Genomic DNA, 19,866 nt, shown 5'->3' on the forward strand with positions numbered 1-19,866 from the left:
ATGCGTCAGGGAACTGATGTCGCGTCAGTAGCTACCAAGAAGGACAATATCGCATCTCACAATCTTGGGCTTGTGTTGAAGAGAAGCGAACATTCGTCATTTCCGGGGGTTTCGACCAGGCGAGGGGTTGAGGCTGAGTCTAAAAACACGACGCATGGGAAGTGAAAAGCTAAGTTGGTGCCTGTTAGTCATTGGTGCCGGTGTGAAACGTGGTAAAGTTTGCTTTCGACGAGTAACTAAGGCAAAATATATGGTTGCGATTTAAGGGTTGGAACAACCGGAGCAGGCTTTCGACACCACACATTGGTTCCCTTAGTTCCATTGGTAGTCATAAGAAGAATGTATGAGCATAGAATGGTAAGCATACGAAATAGGAAGATTGCTCTTCGTCAACGGCAGTAAGAGGAAACGAGGGGCCGGTTCGCCGCCCTTCTCGTCGAGAGGCCAATGCGCGGTCCTCCGTGTTCTAGGGTACAGCTGGCGAGCCTTGTCTCATTGAGGCTTACTGAAGAGGTTGGGGTTTGGTAACAGCACTGAGCAAATCCCTATTGTCTGCCGTAAATTGTGAGCGGCGGACTAGACTTTACGGCGAGCAGTAAGAAAACGTGTTGAGATGTGCTGCGAGCAAAGCGACAAGAGGCGTAAGACGTGCAAGTATGCTCTGACAAGATGCCGGGGGGTGTTTAACGCAAACGTAAAGAGTATCGCGGAATCGTTTGTAAGAGTGACTCCTATAGTAAGGCGATACGCAATTGTGGATTTGATTGATGTTAGACCCACAGCGGGTGGCTCGACCTCGCCTTCTCTGTATTGGAGTACAACGTTTGGCGCCCGCCGCAGGTTGTTCGTAAGCCTGGCACAGTTTTCAAACACGGTCGACGCTACGACCCTGTAGAGGTTCGTTCACGACAAAACGGAAGCACGGAGACACAGGTCTTGGCCGTTCTTCGCCTCCATGTGTATGATAACTCGATTGCAAGTGACAAGCAGACCGACTGGAGAGGGAACCACGACACCAGTCTCTCAATGGTTGGTGGTGCGTATTGGTTGCTTGTGCACAGCGTTCATCCATAGCGTTTCTCGATATGATTTTTGATTGCCGTCACGATATTCAGCTGGTCGGACTTCACGCGTTTGCTTATCCAAGCAGGTACGGCGTCAGTTTTCAGATCGGCCTGAGGTCACAATAAACAAGACAGTGCTGTGATCATATCATGGTATAGCTCAGTAGTGAGTTTCCTGGTCTCGGTAGATGTGACGCTATCATAATGGATACTCTTTCTGTTTACGCTGATGCGCCGTGAATATATAGATATATGCATGTGCACATGAAAAAATTCTTTGGTAACAACAACAACCTCGTAATACAAGTGATGCCTGGTTTTTGCACATCCGCTTCCCCCTCTTTTCTTCATCAGAACAATGAAGCCCAGGCCTTTATTCAGCAACTTTTCAAGTTGTAGTTCGTCTATCTTCGTACCTGAAGTACAAAGGAAACTTGGACGACTCCATCGGAGAGCACCTGCAGATCATAGCCACCTCTCAGGAGCGTTGCCCTGACGAACTCTCCTGCTCCTGCAGGCCATAGCTCAGCCGCAGGCGGGGCTTGGGAATACTCGATGGAGCGAAACCCGATGACGACACGCTTATCCGAAATCTGAATGAGAAAAATAAATTCCATAGGGAGTGTACCGCCACCGTTTAGCTTGCGCAATCTATGGGAGCGTCGTCGGCCTCTTCCTCTTTATGCATTTTGTGTGTCACTCATCGCACCTAGAAAAGCGGCGGAGAAAAACTACAAGTGCAAGATGATACCAGTAGAAAACCGTTGAAAAGTTTCTTGGCGTATGGAAATTGCTGCTCACTTATCAACCAGCTGTGAAACATTTGTGCGGGGGTGAGGCGAGAAATACTTGGCGCACCACCGGCGTAACCAGTCTCCAGAATAATGAGGTACCCGCCGCAGGATACTGGTGTAATGGTGAATTGACCTGAGTTCCTGTGATAGAGTCAAGGTTTCTGGTTACCTCTTTTCGGCGAGAAAGAAGAAGGAAGTCCCGACCAGCAAAGCCCCACTGCCCTTTGAATGCTTGGTACAGAATACGAGATCCACAAGACAACTCCTCCAACTTGACAGCTGCATGGATGGAAAGAATTAGGGGTAGAAAAAGGATGACGGAAGTGAAGTGACACAGGGACAGAGAACAAATTTCATCAGAGAGCAAATTTCATATTGTATATACAGTTTTCGCTCGCGTCTGCGACGCCACGATTAACATGGGCCACGCTGGCAACAGGTTATCAACCGCACACGAGGGTAACGCATATGCAGTAATAACCGACACCACGGTCATCGATAAACACGGGGAGGGGACGCAGTGCGATAAGGCACGTTCAGGAGAATCTTCACTGACGATACTGCCTTCGGCTCCCGGAGCGGTATATGCCAGAAACCATATACTGAGGCAACACAAGCTGCACAGGTGTTCGAGATCATACTGGCGAAAAAGCAATGCTTTCCAGATACGCTTTTCACCTTTCCGAAACTGGTTGCTAGACTCTCGAGGACATCCACATCAGCCCATCTGTCTTTTTTTTGCGTCTTGTCTTCCTCGGATGTCTCACTCTGAACGCAAAATTTGGCCCGCGCTTCCGAGCTGTCTAATCTATATGCTCACATGTCGTAACAGTTTCAGATTCGAGGGTGTCGATTCTCCTGGTCTGCAGTTGCGTATCGCAAGACTGGGGTTACCTTTCAGAGTTTGAGGGTCGAACTGCAGCTTGCTTGCCGGATCCGTAAGGTAGTCAACAACATCCTTCAATGATATGCCAGCCTTCATGGTGATAACGCTAAGTCCCACCAAAGGAAGCTTTTTATCACCTCCGTCATCTCTCAGGAATATCTTGCTTCCTGCCTTTCCGCTGGTGACAGACCACCCCGCTTTGGACGCGTCCGACCGTAGGGCACTGTCCACTACGTCTTTTACCGCATCCACCGCCTCTTCACCCTGAAATATGAGGGACAGACAAAAAGGAAGGGCACACGTTCGAACAACACGTACATTGTGTTCAGACGAAACAAGACAGACGCAGGAACGCAGACGCACAAGCAGTCGCTCTTAGCTAACGGACCAAACAGGGGGAAGGCGTTTGAGCGCCGCGACGCCCTCAGACATATCGGTGCATACCCATAATATCATAAGATTTACATCCATGATCAAACCACACTTTCAGACCGGCCTAGCCCCAAAACCAGCATGCTTATTCCGCAGACCCCGACAAATGAATCTGAAAAGCCCTTGTCCGGCACCCTGCAACACGGTACAAAGGGCGGGCGCCACGAGACACGTAAAGAACGACCTTCTGTAGGATTTAGATGACGGGAGAATACTTTCGACAACGGCATAGAAAACTCACCATTTTCTCGAGTTTGTCATCCTTGTCAGGACGGGAACCTCTGCCTGTTCTACCATGTGCGGACGTTCTGGTCGACCCCCCCTCCGTGGAAATGCCATGACTCTCTTGTCCGCCGTACACATCCTCCGCTTGGCCACTCCCGGGTTGCTCGTCAGCGAGATATGGAAAATCCTGATTCCACAAACGAAATGCAAATAAGAGATGTCCCCTGTAAAACGCGAGCTCCATAGGCTCGCTTATTTAGGAAGTTTGTAGCCTCGATTTGTGCCATAACCCAATGCCCGCTCCGAGAGCAATCTGCTACGATTCCCGCCGGCGTGGCTGTGGTGCCCGACCGGCCTCATACTCAGTCCCCCTAGGCAGCCGCTCTGCCTTCAAAGAAAAAGCTCACAGTTCCTTCTAAAGCCGGCGGACCGTTCACGCGGTCAAAGTAGCGATTGACAACAACGTCCTCAGCAAGATTGTCCTTGTGCAGCTGGGCTGTGTACCACAGCTGGTCTTTGCTGTGGTCATCCTGAAGAGGAGAATAAGCAAATAATAGCCACATACCTTTTCGTGCGCGGATCAATTTCCCGGGGGTCTCTGACCAGATCACACGTTTCACCCAGCGAAATCGGTGGACAGTAACATACGAGACTAGGTGCAGGCAGCGTGCAACTTGCTATCGATAAGATGTAGTATCGGGAAAATAAGGAAATGGCTAATTATGCACCAAACGGAACGCCGACCGGAAACTGCGCGCCCCATCATTCAGCAGAACAATAATACCGGCGCAGCGTCACGTGGAGCCGCATCTTGTTGTCTCCTCACCAGTCGCACGTCCCCTGGATGCGCAAATGCCAGATTCCGTATAGAAAACAATAGTGGCTCCACTTCAACCAGTGTACACGTACCGGGTTACCGCTGTCGTTAATGACTCGACGCGTCTCGTACAGAGTTGCACTCTGAGAATCGTTCCGCTGGACAGTCTTGAGAATCGAGCCCTCAAGTCGCGTGGATGACTTCCATGCCCCTCCTGCATCTTGGTCGCTCTGCTCCACTCCCAAACCCGAGAGATTGAGGCGGATTGTCTGTCCATATTTATACACAGACAACAGACACTACGGGCCGTTGTAGAGTACGATTCCTCGCATACGCGCAGCGTGTCAGTTTACGCTCCGGCTTGCCGGATATTGGCCAATAATTGCGATTGCAGGCCAACCCAGTGTCCGGCAACATGGGCAGAAGGACCGCGATAGGCACTCTGACGAGCGGGAACAACCAATCGTGTACGTTCTCTACGCACTCACAGTTCCATGTTAATCTGCTATTTCTTCACATACAAAAGATTGCAGACACCGGTACACACTTGGACGCCACATTGGCGCGGTTTAGGGTGGGTGAAGAATAGAGTGCAGACGAGAATAAACACACGCGCATCCGAGGTTCCAAACTCTCGACTTAACCCAGGTTGGCGCGATGCCAGTATTGACGTTGAGTAACACTACGTTCTAACGGGCAACCGGTGCCAGAGTTGAATCTAGAAGAAAAGCCCTTATTCGGTGCATCTGAGTGCCCTTTCTACAGTCGCAGCTGAATCAGTCGCGCTGCCGAGCTTAGCAGGAGCCTCAGGTACCCAATGGAACCAGCGCGCTCAGAAGGCTTGATCCAACCCTCACCTTTGTGAGTCCGGCAGTGAGAGTCGTGGCAATCGCTAATTCGTTTTTCTCTGCCTCATACGTGTATGTCAGCTGCGGCGTAAACTTCTCCACGGCCTGCCGCACCACCCACGGAATCCCCAGGTGCTGCGTCAGGGGGCTCATGCTCTCGGACTTGCTTCGGTTAAAGAGCCACTCGCCCAAGAAATGGTTGACGCGCTGAAAAGAGGACAGCAGAACACGTCACTACATTGAGTTGAGGAACGCATCTCCCCACTGTGTGCAGCGCTTTACACGCTGAGGGGCATAGGTGCACCTACGATACTACAAAAGCATGCGCCGCGATTCTCAAGCGTTCTCGAACTGGCGTCACAGTTTCTAGCATACGAGCTCCATGACTTGTCCAGGACCACAGCTGGTGGTGCAGACCCCGCGCTGAACGAAACACAGAAGGAACTATGCGCGAAAGCAGTAGCAAATGCACTCAAAAAAAATTTGGATTTCCACGAAGTTATCTTCGTGAGGCGGCAGCCATGAACAATATGACCGGTTCCTCCCCTCGTACCCGTTTTGTGTCTTCAGCGCGCTCCTTGGAGGCCGCCACAGCAACCGAGGATGGTTGAGAAGGAGTTGTCAGAACGCTCCCCGGACCTCGCGGAAGAGAAGCAATGAACTGATCGGTGGCCGCGGACTGCAGGCACAGGGACGGAAAGAGACCCGTGGACACTAAAACAGTGACGCACCGCGAAGCGCACGCCACAAGGAAGGGCTGAGAAAGACGGCGGAGACGGAAAGGACTAGCCAAATGAGGGCAGGCACTTTCATCGTCGTCCTTCTCGAACCCTTTCCCTCCTGTGGGCGCACGATCTGAAAAGCTGCGAAGCCCGAGAAGTGTATTGACTGCACATACCAAGCTTGCAGGCAGCAGTCACCGGAAACAAGACCTTGCAACACACTGGACGCAACTAACACGAGTGGCATTTCAAGCGGCAGTCTCGGGCTCTACAGTATGTTTCCTAGAACGCTGAACGGAAAATCCGGCCCCCGTGCCTTCCTTACAAGCTGTCGGATGTTGACGTGAGGTAGGACGTCCTCGGATTTTCCGCTGACGTCTTCGTCACCCTTCATTTCCGCTCGCGCTACAACACCGAACACCTCGAGTGTCATTTTTTGCAGCGCCGCCCCCTCGAAAAGACTTGGAGGCGTAGGACAGCCGACGCGTGAGCGCCGCCGGACGGCGGAAGGGCACAAGACAAGAAGAGGAGGAGAAAAAAATCGCCTGCATCGAGTGAAGAAGGGTACAGGGGGAGTCGCAGGGACCTTCGGAAGCCCCACCAGATGACAGGTGAGGGGTGCCGGCTCTTCTGTCTGAACATAAAGTAGGACACGACCTCGCAATAATTTAAAAGCTAAAAGTCGAGTCACTGAAGTGGATAAAGCAGAAACACTGTTCTATGAGCCCTAAGCGATCACAGGAGAAATGAGACACCGGCGAGCTGCTGCGTTCTTCTCAGTGCGCGCTGACAGGCCCCATTCTCATCAGTGTGGCAGCTTCCAAGCGTAAGATGTCTCCCTATGCCCCTGCGTAAAGGTGTTGCTGCAGACGTGACTTTACCTCTTTGCGCTGCACGGCGAATCCGAACTCGTGCGCACTCAGCTCACGCTCCGCCATCTCGAGGACCAGCCTGAGCTGACAACATTCCACAACGCCAGCTCCTGACGAAAAACTGAGACGGTGTTCGAAGACGCGATAAAGACCACTAGCCTCACGATAATTTTCCCCATTCCTCAAACCTTGATCGCAGGGGAACCACACCCCGCTGCGCCGTGTCGGAGCCGTTCCAACAGGCTGAAGCAACTTTGCTCTAAGGACGCCTGGAGCTAAGGTGGCATATGTTTACACGTAAACTCGGTATACACACTGAGACGGAACCACAGGCATATGGAGAGCAGCAGCGTGGCTCTCTGTGTCGGGAAAAAAAAAATTCACTCACCTTCGGCGTTGTTGAAGGGACAGACCAGGAGAGGAAGAACAGGACAGCTCCCAAGACAGCTGCTTGCTGGATCGCCAACAGCCAGGCGGGAAGCATAAACTGAATGAATTCGTTGTTTATTCCATCTGCCGCGGAGCTGTGGGCTAGCGCAGCGGCCGGGTGATCCATTCCTCTTCGTGAAGCGGTAGTGATTGCGCGGAAGGGAGGAGTTGAGAAAAGTGCAGACGACGCGATGGCAACGAGGAGTAGTGTCAGCTGGTTGCCCCAAGCAGGCACCCAAAGGTCAAGAAAGTCGGTGAAGGATTTACCGCTACCGCTGAAGCTCCTCCGGGAGGACAGGAGCCCCCGATGTGCGCGGAGAGAGAGCAGGCCGCAGGCGAGAAGGGTGAGAACGAGGAACGGAAGGAGAATGCCGTTCAGTGCAGCGATAGGAAGAGTGAGAAGAAGGACAGACGCGTAGAGATACAGAGGCGTGAAGAAATAAGGTCGTCGAGACGCCTGCAACTGGGCAGTGTGTGAGGAAGAAGACGGAATGGCATGACAAGACATCGACGAGCTGCCGCCGCGCCCTCGCCGATAAAAAGCAAGAGAAAGCACAGAGTCGAGGACGATTGCGCAAGTGAGGACCAAAAGAGAAGACGACAGGGCGACCTGCAATGCCGAACTGATGCCGAGAAGTACGGAGAGAGAGAAGACCGAAAAGAAGAGGGAGGCGAGCTCCACGTACAACTGGATAGCCGCATCTGCGAGACGAGAAATCCAGGACCCACAGACAAGGCAATGCAACGCCGGAGACAGCCACCGTTTGAATACCCCCAATCAGAGACGAACGCACATGCGCAGGCCACTTTCAACAGAAAGCATCAAACCCCTCAGCTTCTGGCCAATCATTACGTGATGCGAAGCATCGCAACATCCTCACGCAGGTGTGGGAAACGCATGGCGAGACGAGAGGGCTCGGCACAAGACAGCGTGGACGACCCATACGCCAGCTCCCCGTCCAGATGCTGGCCTCAGCCATTTCGAATCGCCCCAACATAATTCAGACGCTCGCATGTGCACCCCACAGGACGTACCGGGTTGTCGCACAGCAACATGCTGCCTGTCCTCTTCCTCATCGTCGATGCAGGCCGCCTCCTCCCCCAGTGAAGCCGTCAGCGGCAGACGGATGCCAACAAGCTGTCTGCCCAAGAAACAGGAGATAGTCGCTAGTGCTCGGAAGGCGCAAAGGAGGACCACCAGGAGAGAAATAACGTGGCCTTCAGCTAGTCCGCAAAAAAGCCGCAGGCCCTCGTTGACTGCCCACGCACCCAGGAGGGGAGAATGAAAAGCTGCGGTGAAAAAGTGCCAGGACGAAGAAGGGGGAGGCGTCGGGGACCAAGGCTGAGACAAGGCGACGGCCGCCGGCGGATCCACCGCCTGGACGGCCTGGCAAGCAGAGAACGAAGCGGCTGGCAAGGCTGCAAATGTAGGCCATTGCAAGAGAGGAAACGGAGACAGCAGGCGCTGCAAAATAGTTCGGCTCCACAGGCCCAGCGGCGGCATGGGAAGAAGGCGGGTGACGTCCAGACCGACCAGGCAAAGGCAGACCAACAGGAGGTAAAGGCACGCATAGAGGCCAAGTTTCGCCACGCTTGATGTCGACCAGGATCTGAAGGCAAAAACGGCCCCTGAAGCAAGTAGCATGTGAATTAACTGGATTCTCTCCCGCGAGTGCCACTCTGCACGGAGCAAACACTGCCGCGAGCATGACTTCCTGCGTTTGCCGTGCACAGCGGCTGCTGTTGACCTAACCAGCCTCTGCCAGTCGCTGTTGTGGCTACTCGAAAATTCTGGTGTAGCACGAGTCATGACCTAGAGGTCCTACACTAGGAAACTCGTATACTACCGTCAGCTGCTCCAGTCCAGAGTGCACCACCCATATTCATCGTGCGCAGTTCGACGTAAAACACGGTGCAAGGAAGCTGATCTTCCCTTCCCCAGTCGCCCTCTAGTGGCGTCATGTCTCAACGCTCACGAAGATCGTCGTCTGGACGTAAAAATGGGGTCGGCGTTCTCTCTAATTTCAATTCCTTCTTCTGGAGCCTCCCTTCTGAATGACACTGGTTCTCCCCCTCGCCCAGTCACCGATGAAGCAGACCAGGGGTCAGCATGATGAATTGTGCCGTGAGGAGTTGAGAGACCGGCACCCAACCCTAGCATCGAGCCAGATGTTTCTTTGAGGAAGGCGCGACGAAACAGAGGGTGAGAGGCGTAAGACAGTCCCTCTGAAGGAGAAGCCGCGAATGCCAAGAGGGATTCGATCTTCTGCCGCAGCAGGCGCGTCGGCCACTCAAAGAAAAGGAGCGCCGAGAAGGGTGACGTGGAAGAAAGGGATGAACTAGACGAAGCGAAAGAGAAGGGAGGGAGGCTGGACACCCCGAGAGTGTATCGGAAAAGAGGAAGCTGAAGAAAAAACAAGTGAGAGCAGCTACGATTCCAGACGTGCACGGTATAAGGGGACGACAGCAGAGCCAGGGAATGGAAACGTAGGAGTGGCGGACAGAAATACACCTCGCGGCACCGGCAGAGCTCCATGCGTCCGTTACTAGAATAAGCAATCCAGCCTCCAGTGCAGAAATCATTGCGCCAGGCAACTTGCAATTTGCCTGTAGGTCACGTTTGCATTCAGCCACATAGCGAAGCCGCTTATTTTTAGTTCCTCCACATCGCTGAAGGTGACTCTTCATTACGTAGCTCTGTTGCCACTCTACTCTCCTCTCAAACTTCGACTTCCCGTGTGACGTCTGGAAAGGATCCCCGCCGTGCTTGCCCCGGCTCCCCTCTCTCTGGTGCGGCGTCCTCACCGTCGTTCCCAGGCCTCGGAGCTTGAAGATCGTCACAAGGCAAATGACGATCCCAGTAGCGCCTCTCACTGCTGCCGACGAGTCCACAAGCCGGAGAAGCATCTCCACTCCACCCGCTACAGCCGCCACAGTCGCTGCGAGAGCTGCACCCGCAGCTGCTGCGACCGCAGAGACGCCGGATTCTCCAGCTCCGAAAATGCCGGCGGCCGCCTGCAACGCGACGGTGCCCGGAACCGCCTCTGCGGCGGCGCTCGCGAGGCGACGGCGAAGCGAAGGTACGAGATGGTGGAAGAGGGTGGTAGCCACACAGAAGGAGAGCAGGAAGAAGAGAAGGCGGCGAAGCCAGCGGACGAATAGAGAGAACGCAGCAGCTGGATATCCGAAATATGCTGCCTGGAGCAAAGGTGGGGACACCATAACAATTCCACAAGGTAACCGGAGAGAAGACGAGACGCGAGTGGGCGAACAGAGACCAGACGAGCCACCAGACGGACACTCGCAGGACACACATTTTCTCGTTGTGAATGCCACCGTGGTGCTAACAGCTCTAACAAGGTAAATCACTACGAACTGTTGTCTAAGCGTACGCATCATAACGACGTCCGCTCACTGCACTGCATCCAGCTACAAGCCTGTTTCCGAAATAAGCAGAGCGCATTATGGATTTCTACGAATGCTCTAGGTGAATCTCAATCCAGCAGACGAGTAGCAGAAACTCGAACGACTGAGACCTTTATTCAGTGGTAGGCCAAATGGGAACAAACACGCAAAGCAACTTACGACAAGCACGTCGTATGGAGCGAACGTGGCGGCCGCCGAAGCACAGAGACCCGATTGCGTACTGCTGCATGCGTTGTGCCCGCACCCGCGTCTCCGCAAACAAAGAGCTCCACTGTTTCTTCCGCAACCACAAGGAGCCATGGCTTGTAGTGCTGAGAGAAGCCGAGGCTGGTGAAGCGGCAAGAAATCCTCCACGACACCAGCCGCTATGCAAACCTCCAGCACACTGAGACCCTGTTGAGACATAACACGAGAAAAGACATACCAGCGGCCATCGAAGCTGCACAAGAGCGAATTAAACTCAAAAAAGGAGCAGATGGCCAGCACTGGGGCATCTGACAGGCCATGATCGCGACGCTGGCAGTGAAGCGACGTTAGCCAGAAACGGGCACACGTAAAAAGCTAGCCACTCTCTGGGAATACTAGCGACGATAGCCAGAGAGTCGAGAGCCACTCTGCTCGCCAGGGTAGCGCAATTATCCAAGCCGCTTGTGACTAAAACGCCACACAGAGAGGTACACCTGAAGCCAAGGTTCTATGGAGGAGATAGACCTCCAGGAGGCAAAAACAGCTTACGTCGCGGTGACTCTCCCGCTGTCCTGGGTCTTACATTCGGCGAACCGATAGCATCCGAGGGCAGGGCCCGTGTCGCTTACCTGCAGACTCTGAAACGGTGCATCTGAGCCAAACCGCATGGCGAATAGTTCCGACCTCATGAGTTCCACGGCCTCGTTGGGAGTGAGAAACAGTCGTGAGTCTTTCCTAAGCGGAAAACAAAAATAAGCGTGAGAGACGCAACCTGTCGCCTGTCACTACGCACAAGGAAGTATGAGACGACACCAGAGCAGGCGTGGCACCACAGTACGCGCACCTTGCATCTTGGTACACAGGGGCCCCGCCGACCCCCCCCCCCCTCTCCCCCCCCCCCCCCCCCCGCCCCCCCCCACCCGCGTCCCCCGAAACGGCGTGGCCACAGCTGCCGTAATCGTCGTTCTTTTTTCCGCGCAGCGACCCAATTACGTCGCATGTCACCAGTCATGGAGTGCGCGCCTTGGGGTCCGGAACCGTCGGAGACCATACCTGCCGCCTTTGAACAAGCTTCTGCATGCCGATCTGTAAGGAGCGAAGAATACCCCGTTCCTAGTAAGCTTCAACCCCCCTACTTCCTCGAGGACCAGAAGGAGCTTTTCGGCATCCGCTGTCACAACTACGAATTTTCTTCTGGCCCTGTCCTGAGGTGCTTCACCGAAGACAGCACTCTTGAGCCTTCCGGCGAAAGAAGTATTCTCAGCTCCACGCCTCGTTGCATCCGTCTCAGACACCAGTCGCAGGACGGGGTGGCCCCTGAGCTTGTTTACGAGGTAGTGCTGGAGACGAAGACGCACGACATCCCCGGAGCCAAGCAACTCACGAGCATCGCCAACCCCGTCCGCATCCGCGCACCGCAGGACAAGGAGCAGGCGACTCGGACTGTCGCGCGAGTCAGCACCGCAGGGACTCCCAGGTACCGCAGCTGCACCTTGTGAAAAGACAGGATGGGGCATAGGCCCCTCGCCGTGTGCGAGAGGAGACAGCGGAGATGAATGAGCAGCCGCCGGCGGCTTTCTGTCGCCTTCATCGTTTCTCACATGAAGCGAACTTGTGTCCGCGCGTGCATGAACAGGTACACGCGCCTGCGCTCCGGCACTTGCCTGAACGAAGGAAAAGGTATCACAGCGAGGGCACGCCAGTTGAGCACGAGCCGTGCGGAAGACCAGTGGAGGAGCCGGCGCTCCTCCGGGGTTCACGGAGAATCCTGGCGGCTAATGCCACGGCACCCTGGAGCTCTTTGTTCGCCCGCCAACCCAAAAAGAATCATATGCCACAGAATCATTTCGCTTTCAAGGAAAAGCAGATCGTAGCTGCAAGTGCTGATGAAGAATGACCATGAATCATGTGTGAGGGACTCAGCTATATGTGTATCCCTTACCATCAGTGAAGCGGCTGAATGTGCTTGGCCGCGAGACGCGACGGCCCCCCGTTGGCGGCGCTGTGCTACAAGCAGCTTCTCCTGACGTTGCTGCTGCTGAACGAGCTCTTCCTGTTGTCTCTGAAGCTCCACTTCCTGGATATGATGGAGGTCCTGTAGGCTTTTTAGCTGCTGCTGTTGCATCCTTTCTGGGCCGCCAGGTTCTGCCTCCACTTTCTGATGGAAAACACTTCCTCACGCCGGTTGTTGTCCTTGTCGCCTCTATCCAGCACTATATCATAATTCTGTAGAATATCAATCTTCCTGTTGGTACACGCAACAGAAAAGCTTTTTCGCAGCGACACCCCCCTCAATCTCCCCCCCCGGTTTTACGAAGAGGCGACTGGCAAATGCGGAAGTGACGAAAGCGAAGTTCTGTCTTGCAAGTGCCTCAATCAGAATGATCACTCCTTCGAGACCCTGCGAAAAAGCCAAGGGTGGGCCGCCCGCCTCAGTTCTCCAGTGACGGAAGTTGTCGAAGCCTCCCATACATCGGGCTGCCATACGTCAGAACAAATTCCTTAGGAGCCAGAGCCATAGGTTCACGCAGCAATTACTGACACAGCGACATCAGAGACGTTCCCAGTATTTCCGTTTTCCTCTTTTTCGTCCCAAACCCACAATCACGCATTTGGAAGACGGCTTTACACACAGACAAGGTACAGCACATAGGAGTCAAAGCACGCGGTGTGCAGCAAAAGAAGACACCAGGAAAGAAAAAGCAGCCGAATCCGCGGTAGACAATCACGAACATATCACACAAAGCACGCAGACGAACGAAAAAGGGTTCTCTGCTAAGACATGCGCGCTGAATTGGGGCCCGGTATGGGTGTGCTCTTGTCAATAGTAGAGCAGAGTCACGGCGACCCCATGAGCGGAAAACGACACAACAGTCAAAACCGCCCCCATGTCTCTCCCATTCTCGCTCTCAACAAGCACCTGATTTGGAGCTTGAAAGCAGTGCCATTTCTTGGAAGAGTCGTCTGTGCAAAAGACATGCTAACTGACCAGCATGCATTCCGTTGTGTGAGAGCAGTAAAAAGCGCTTGCCTACGCTTTGAGTCGTACGCATGCGCTCCACATCTGCATTGGGTAAACCGGCGTTGTCATGCCCGATTGCACACCGCCGAGCTGATAATCCACAGATCAGTGTCGAATTGTATCAGCTGGTCCGAATCGACCCTCTAAGTAGGATCTCTGTAGTGATTCGCTTGTGTCAACCCCTTATTGGTTGGGGTTGGCAGCGAATGCAACGGTAGCATTAGGAAGGAGCGAATAAACAAAGACATTATAGTTCCTAGAATACTGAAGATGACTCCGGTTATGAGATACAGACAACCAAGTTCTTTATGATTGCAGTACACCACCACCCCACTACGGGAGCTTTGTTTCTGGCGCTTGCCAACCATTCGCATGCAAAAACACTCTCCGGCATACGAAGTATGTACTTCTTCCGCTCATTTGTTGACAGAGGAGGGACGGACCAGTGCTGCTGCATATTTTCCCCTGTCCCCTTCTTCGCCCGTCAGCGAAGGGCAAAGGTCTCGGTATCCGCTTACCCACATTTGCCACGCGCGTGGGGCTTGCGTCTTTACATTCCCCGGAAAAACGCTGCCTACCTCTGGGAGTGAGACAGGGTACCGGTATAGATGGCCATTCATATTGGCGACTACCGGGCGCATGCCGCATCCTCGATGAGAGCACCCCTTACCAGGGCGATTCCACAGTACGGGAGCATAGAAATGCTACTAAAGCAAAGGTTACGACTGCAGGAAGCAAGCCTCACAGTCTGAAGCAGATCTCATCTCTTTTTCATGAATGAATTTGCCACGGCTGAAATCTCAAGGCTTGCGCCTCCGAAAGGATTGCTTGCTCTATTAGGCGTCGACGGCCTGCATATTTACCAAAAATGCGCTCCCACTCGAGGCAGCTGAGGCTCTCTCCACGTGTGACTCTCGTGGTGCACACAGCATACGCCAGCGCACACCGTTTTCAAATTACACCGTCCCCTTGCGAGCGTGAAACTGGCATAGTGCCGCGTCAGACGTAAGGGGAGTGTCTGCCCACTTCCGAACCTGTGGAGTGAACATGTCTTCTCATGGATACACGCAGCCAGCGCCAGGCGTGGGCAGGCGTGAAATACGAGGTGAAGATTTGTCAACGCCACGACACTCTAAGGCAAGGTGATGCTAGTGCTGGCATCCCACCCCGCCAGTCACCATCCGGGAACCCGCTTTCTAATAGCTATACCGAGAAAATGAACCATTCCAGACTCTGCTTGTGTCCCTCTAATGGGAAGTGCCTTTCTCGAGTGAGTCGCGTGCGTGCTGCTTGGAGAAGGCTCTTACACAAGAAATCAACAGCCCCTCCCCCCCTTTCGTCTACATTAAGAAGAATTCAACTCCTGCGCTGTGGCGCTTCCCGACGAATTTAATATTGCATTGAGACAACACACATGCTTTGTATGCCAACGCAGCAATCACGACTGTGGAACTCTCTATCGGGTTACCAGCTCATGGAACAAGGGAGCTTGCTCATCTTCGGGCCCAAGCTTGTCTCTTTGGATTCGCTGTGAATAATCCACTACGTAACCGTACACCATGAGATCGGCGAAATCGTCATACGGCTACCGTGGGGGGGCGGTTCACAAGCGACGGGGTGCAAAACTGTGGTACTGAGCAGCAAGTAGCCACTGTGTTGATGAAGAAATGCAAATGATGTAGTATCTGAGACTCGGCTCATTCCGAATTTCTCACCTCACCAGAGGAGCGGCGGTGCTTAGGTTACCGGCGCTTTCCCCAGTCGGCACGTAGTGATGATCCTTCGACGTTCTTTCTGGTTGACGATATTGAGATATAGTGAGACAATACAGTCAACCAGAGAAAACGCTGACATATGATTCCATTCTCAGCCTCCTCACTAGGCTTTAACCTACCGACAGTGATAAACAGTGGCGACTCGTGTGAGCTGTAGCCCGCAAGGCCAGTCCCGCCAATACCAGAAATAAACACTGCACCATGGCTACACAGCGGACACGTGAGTCCACCCTAGTTGTGAGCGGAAGCCTGTCAAACGGGACTGCTACAGCTGCCAGACTCAACGCACGCGTCCACGCATGCAGGGCTGGGATTTGGGGCCGCTGGTTTGGCAAGCGCCGATTGAAAGCCGATGCGACGCTACCAACAAGCGGAATAAACAGTTGTAATTCTTGCTCTGTCAACGTCGTACTACGCTCCGTTGTACCTACTGCGTGCCTTCGCTATACAGTAAAAGCTGCTGGTCTGTCACAGGACGCGGTGGCCGCACGAAGTTGGACATATACGCGCTCCTGCCGTCGTTTCCGTCCGCAAAGCAGTGCCACCATGAGCATCGGAGTTGATAAAAATGATGGGTCCGTGCTTATGGGAGGGCTGCGGACGTCTACCCCTGATCCCGCGAGCACAGGATGCCGAAGCCGCAAATTGAGCCCGCAGAGCAAGATGCGAACAGATATCCAGAGACGCAGGTACACAGCGAGTACCCGCCGGGTACCTATGTGCCTGGAGTCTGCAAAAAAGCAAGGGACCACCTTCTAAATCAAAAGTGAAAACGAATCCGCGCTTCAGTATCCTGAACCAGGCATACTATCCGTTTGACCATACGCGTCGCAAAGCCCGTTAGGATTTATGCAGTGTCTAGCATCTCAAGCAGGAGGGACTTCTGCGGCGGGACAAGTTCTCTTCGAAAGTAGGCGGGTCAGTCTGCCGTCCTTCAGAGCGTGTATTTCACGGCCACCAAATAAGGGAGGTACAAATCACGGACGGCCACGGTAGGGAACGTATCGAGCCTCTGGCAAACGGAAATGAATGGAAGCTTAATTGATTGAGTGACCCGGCGAGGGAAACCAAATGCACGGACTCCCTCTTTTAATAAGATGTGACCACACTCACTGGAAGTGGATCCAATCCTTGACTGTGGCCTCGAGATGAGTGCAGAGGAAGGAATGCAGCCAGCACCGCAACAATTTATGCTTGAAAATCGTAAGGGTGTACGTGAGCTCAGCTGTAATAGAATGACCGTTATGGTCTTGTGCTAGTATCGAGAGGCACATATCTTTGGTCAAGGCTTGGAGGTGCACTATAGGCGGCTACGCGGCAGCACGATTTTCAGGCCCTGCCTGATTTTGCTCCTTCAAGGGGTTACAATAATGTGAACTACACGATGTTCACAATACTAGCCGTTTACGGCGCTGTTCTACAGGCATGCGGAAGCCGAAAGGAAAAAGAGGATCTTCGATACAAAAACCCGAATGATTGGTGTGGATAAGAATGAGTTAGATGCACAAGTGCGATGGCAAAGAGAAAGAGTAGAGAAGGAACAAGAGGAGCAACACAGGGCAGGTGTGTCGAAAGATTTACGGTGGGTCTCTGGGAGTCCCCCTACCTACAGCGGCGTCGGGCTACAACCGGGTGCCTACTCGTGTTCGCTGCTTGGGGTGGATGTATGCGGGTGCGCCGCCGTCGTTCAAATTACTAAGACCTCCGATTCGACATTCGACCGACCTAGCGGATAACCACGTACAACAACGTATGTTTTCATTGTTCCTACCGCCTCCTAGAACTGCATGCCAATTGAAAACAGTGACTCCTCTTCATTCCCATCTACCAACTCGAATTTTGCCATATGCCTAGTTTCCCAGTGCGACTGTCAACTACATCAGACCGGGAGATGCTTTATTACAGCAGCATCTTAACGCTACAGGCAGCCGAAGCCCAAAGAAGCCGTCGTCAGAGAGAGAAGGAAGTGAAGGACTTCAGTCTGCGGCACCTAACGTGAGATTGGTACATGACATGTAGCCTACACACAGCGAACGGAGGTCCTCGAGGGGACCTCCGCTCGCTCTCTGCATACAGCAAGTACTACCGGCTTCCGACTTCCTTCTATTCCTCGCAGCAAGGAGACTCGAATGAACTTGGACTGCGCCGATCCTGCGTTCCGGGAGAACGCTGACCAAGGAATGGTAAATCGGATGGTGGCCGGGTGACAGTTACGTTGGCTCATTATTGTCTCTGCACCTGCACCTCGTGTATCGTGTACCGCCTCCCTGTGCACGTGTAGAGCCGATGAGATATCTCAAACTCGCTGAAGTTGTCGGTGAACGCCGAAACACATGTTCGATGACCAGCACGGATGCTAAATCTGCTAACATAAGCGTGAGTATGAAAAGGGCTGTTGTTTTCATCGGCTCAAAGAACGGTATGCTTTGATTGTGTCAGCCCGAAAACCACCATCGTGCGGGGGTTGCCTCCATGCTCAAATTTGAAGGCGAGGACAGGATGCACGACGATCGTGTGAGACACCAGCGTTTCCAGCAGCGCCGATGGGTCGAGGAGCAACGGTTCGCTCAGGAGTTGGTGAAACAGAGCGACCAACAGGAGGAGAGGTACCAAGCACTACGTATCGAGGCCGCTTTATCTCTGCTGTTGCTTGAGAAAGGCAGTCAGTGAATTGCAGTGACACTCGAGCTAGAGCAACGAAATCCCGGTCAGCCCATATAGCCAGGAATGCAAGGGGTCTCGCCACACACGCACATAAATCCACCGACAGTTCTGAAGCCAAACAGTTCGCCAAATTTCAATGCCTGGTGTGCGTCACGGCCCATGGCTGGATTACACATAGCGCCAGTCAATTTCACGTTGAACACGTAGCATTCCCGAGGTGCGTGACATCGAAAGGAGAGAAAATTCTAGAGGGACTCAAATGTCGCCCATCACCGATTGCCCATGGCCTCCTTTTGTCGACCTGTCTTTCCGGTACGCAATCTACTACTGCACTAGGATCTATGATCAACAGGCCCTGGAAATGGACGCTTTTTCCACGGGGCTAGAACAGCGCCGGGTACGAGCCACGCAGGAGCCCCCGGGAGAGACTGTACGGTTTCTGTTATGTGCCAGCCACCGGTGCTTGCCCGCCAGCATCTGTGTAAATGCCCGCATTGACACGTATTAGCTGTGGATCATGTGCCACATGCGGGATCGTGGCGAGAGTATGTAACACTAGAAAGCACGATGCATTTCATTTGCTTTGGAAAAAACCCGCACAAACGTCGAGCCTTGATTTGGAAGACATCGTATCTCTAGTTCCGTAGTTCCAATGTGCCATTGTTATCCACAGTCACACATACTCGTACGCGGTGTTGTATAGGTACTGGGTCCGTCACTGCGCAGCTAGCATGGTCGTCTGCCGTGTTCGGCCGTCTGACCAGAAAGCTTCGACAGCCAGACCAATAATCCTTCCTGAAGCTGCATCTCGACCTTGTGCATTTTCTCTCGGAACTCATGCTCTTCTTCAGCTAGTGAATCTGCGTAACAGAACAATCGCAACGGCGGAGGAGAATAAAAAACTCGTACGTTCCATCACTGGGGCCTACCATTATAATGCATAGGTAGCTCTGCCTTGCCACGAACAGCCGCCTCATTTGAAGAGTCAATCAGGTGCCTGCCTCTGAGGAAGTCATTCTGTGTGCGTTTAGTACTGGAGTCCAGTTTACTAGCGTAACCAGGTTCACCGACTTGTCTCAGGGTATTGGAACGCGTAATGTCCTAACTGGGTTTGTTTCATCTAAATTCTCAGAGATGGCAAACACTAGAATAAGCGCATCATTGATTTCTCTTCGCCATCCTTATGGCTGTGGAAAACAGTGGTGGCGAATTTCGTTCAGGCCCGAGAACGTGCAGAACGCCAGCGCGAAGAGCTTCACAAAGAGAATTTAGAGAGAGAGAAAGAAGTTTGGCGAAACCTTCACGTACGCAAACAATCCTAGTACTTCCATGTTTCTCTCCTCCCGTGTTCTTCCACAGTGACGGATTGTTTAACCCTCCCTATCAGTCGACCCAGGTGTGCCACTGGACTGCTGGACCGATGTCACTAGTTCCCGTAAGGTTCCGGTATCTTTCCGTCTAGACGCTCTAGTCAAAGTCCACTGCTATGTTGTCGTCTGATATGCAATTCTTGTTAGATTACAATAGCGGCCTTCGTTTTTCCGGCTCGTGTCTTGCAGTGCCCCATTCTCGCGGAGGGCAATATGAAATACGTGACGGGCGACCCATCCTACACGGCTATGAGCCCGCTAGTGGAGACAGGAGGTACAGGCCACGCACCGGGCTTTTTTAGGGTGTAGCATCTTTGAACGACTATTATAAAAC

At 53.2% G+C, this 19,866-nt stretch overlaps 1 protein-coding gene across 1 annotated transcript; it reads right to left on the reverse strand.

The window, feature by feature from the left end:
• Window positions 1–1,064: 1,064 nt before the first annotated feature.
• BESB_062890 (uncharacterized protein) lies at window positions 1,065–12,826 on the reverse strand (the record flags this gene model as incomplete). Its single annotated transcript, XM_029364703.1, has 19 exons — window positions 1,065–1,175; window positions 1,481–1,657; window positions 2,028–2,137; window positions 2,753–3,008; window positions 3,418–3,588; window positions 3,809–3,931; window positions 4,311–4,487; window positions 5,076–5,273; window positions 5,620–5,745; window positions 6,114–6,422; window positions 6,670–6,744; window positions 7,049–7,791; window positions 8,125–8,699; window positions 9,066–9,493; window positions 9,895–10,287; window positions 10,675–10,908; window positions 11,331–11,436; window positions 11,755–12,365; window positions 12,644–12,826. The coding sequence occupies 19 exons, from the start codon at window positions 12,824–12,826 to the stop codon at window positions 1,065–1,067; spliced, it is 5,106 nt and encodes a 1,701-aa protein (XP_029219411.1).
• Between the last annotated feature and the right edge of the window lie 7,040 nt (window positions 12,827–19,866).

This window comes from Besnoitia besnoiti, chromosome V (assembly GCF_002563875.1).
Source record: "Besnoitia besnoiti strain Bb-Ger1 chromosome V, whole genome shotgun sequence".
In the NCBI taxonomy this organism is placed as follows: Eukaryota; Apicomplexa; class Conoidasida; order Eucoccidiorida; family Sarcocystidae; genus Besnoitia; species Besnoitia besnoiti.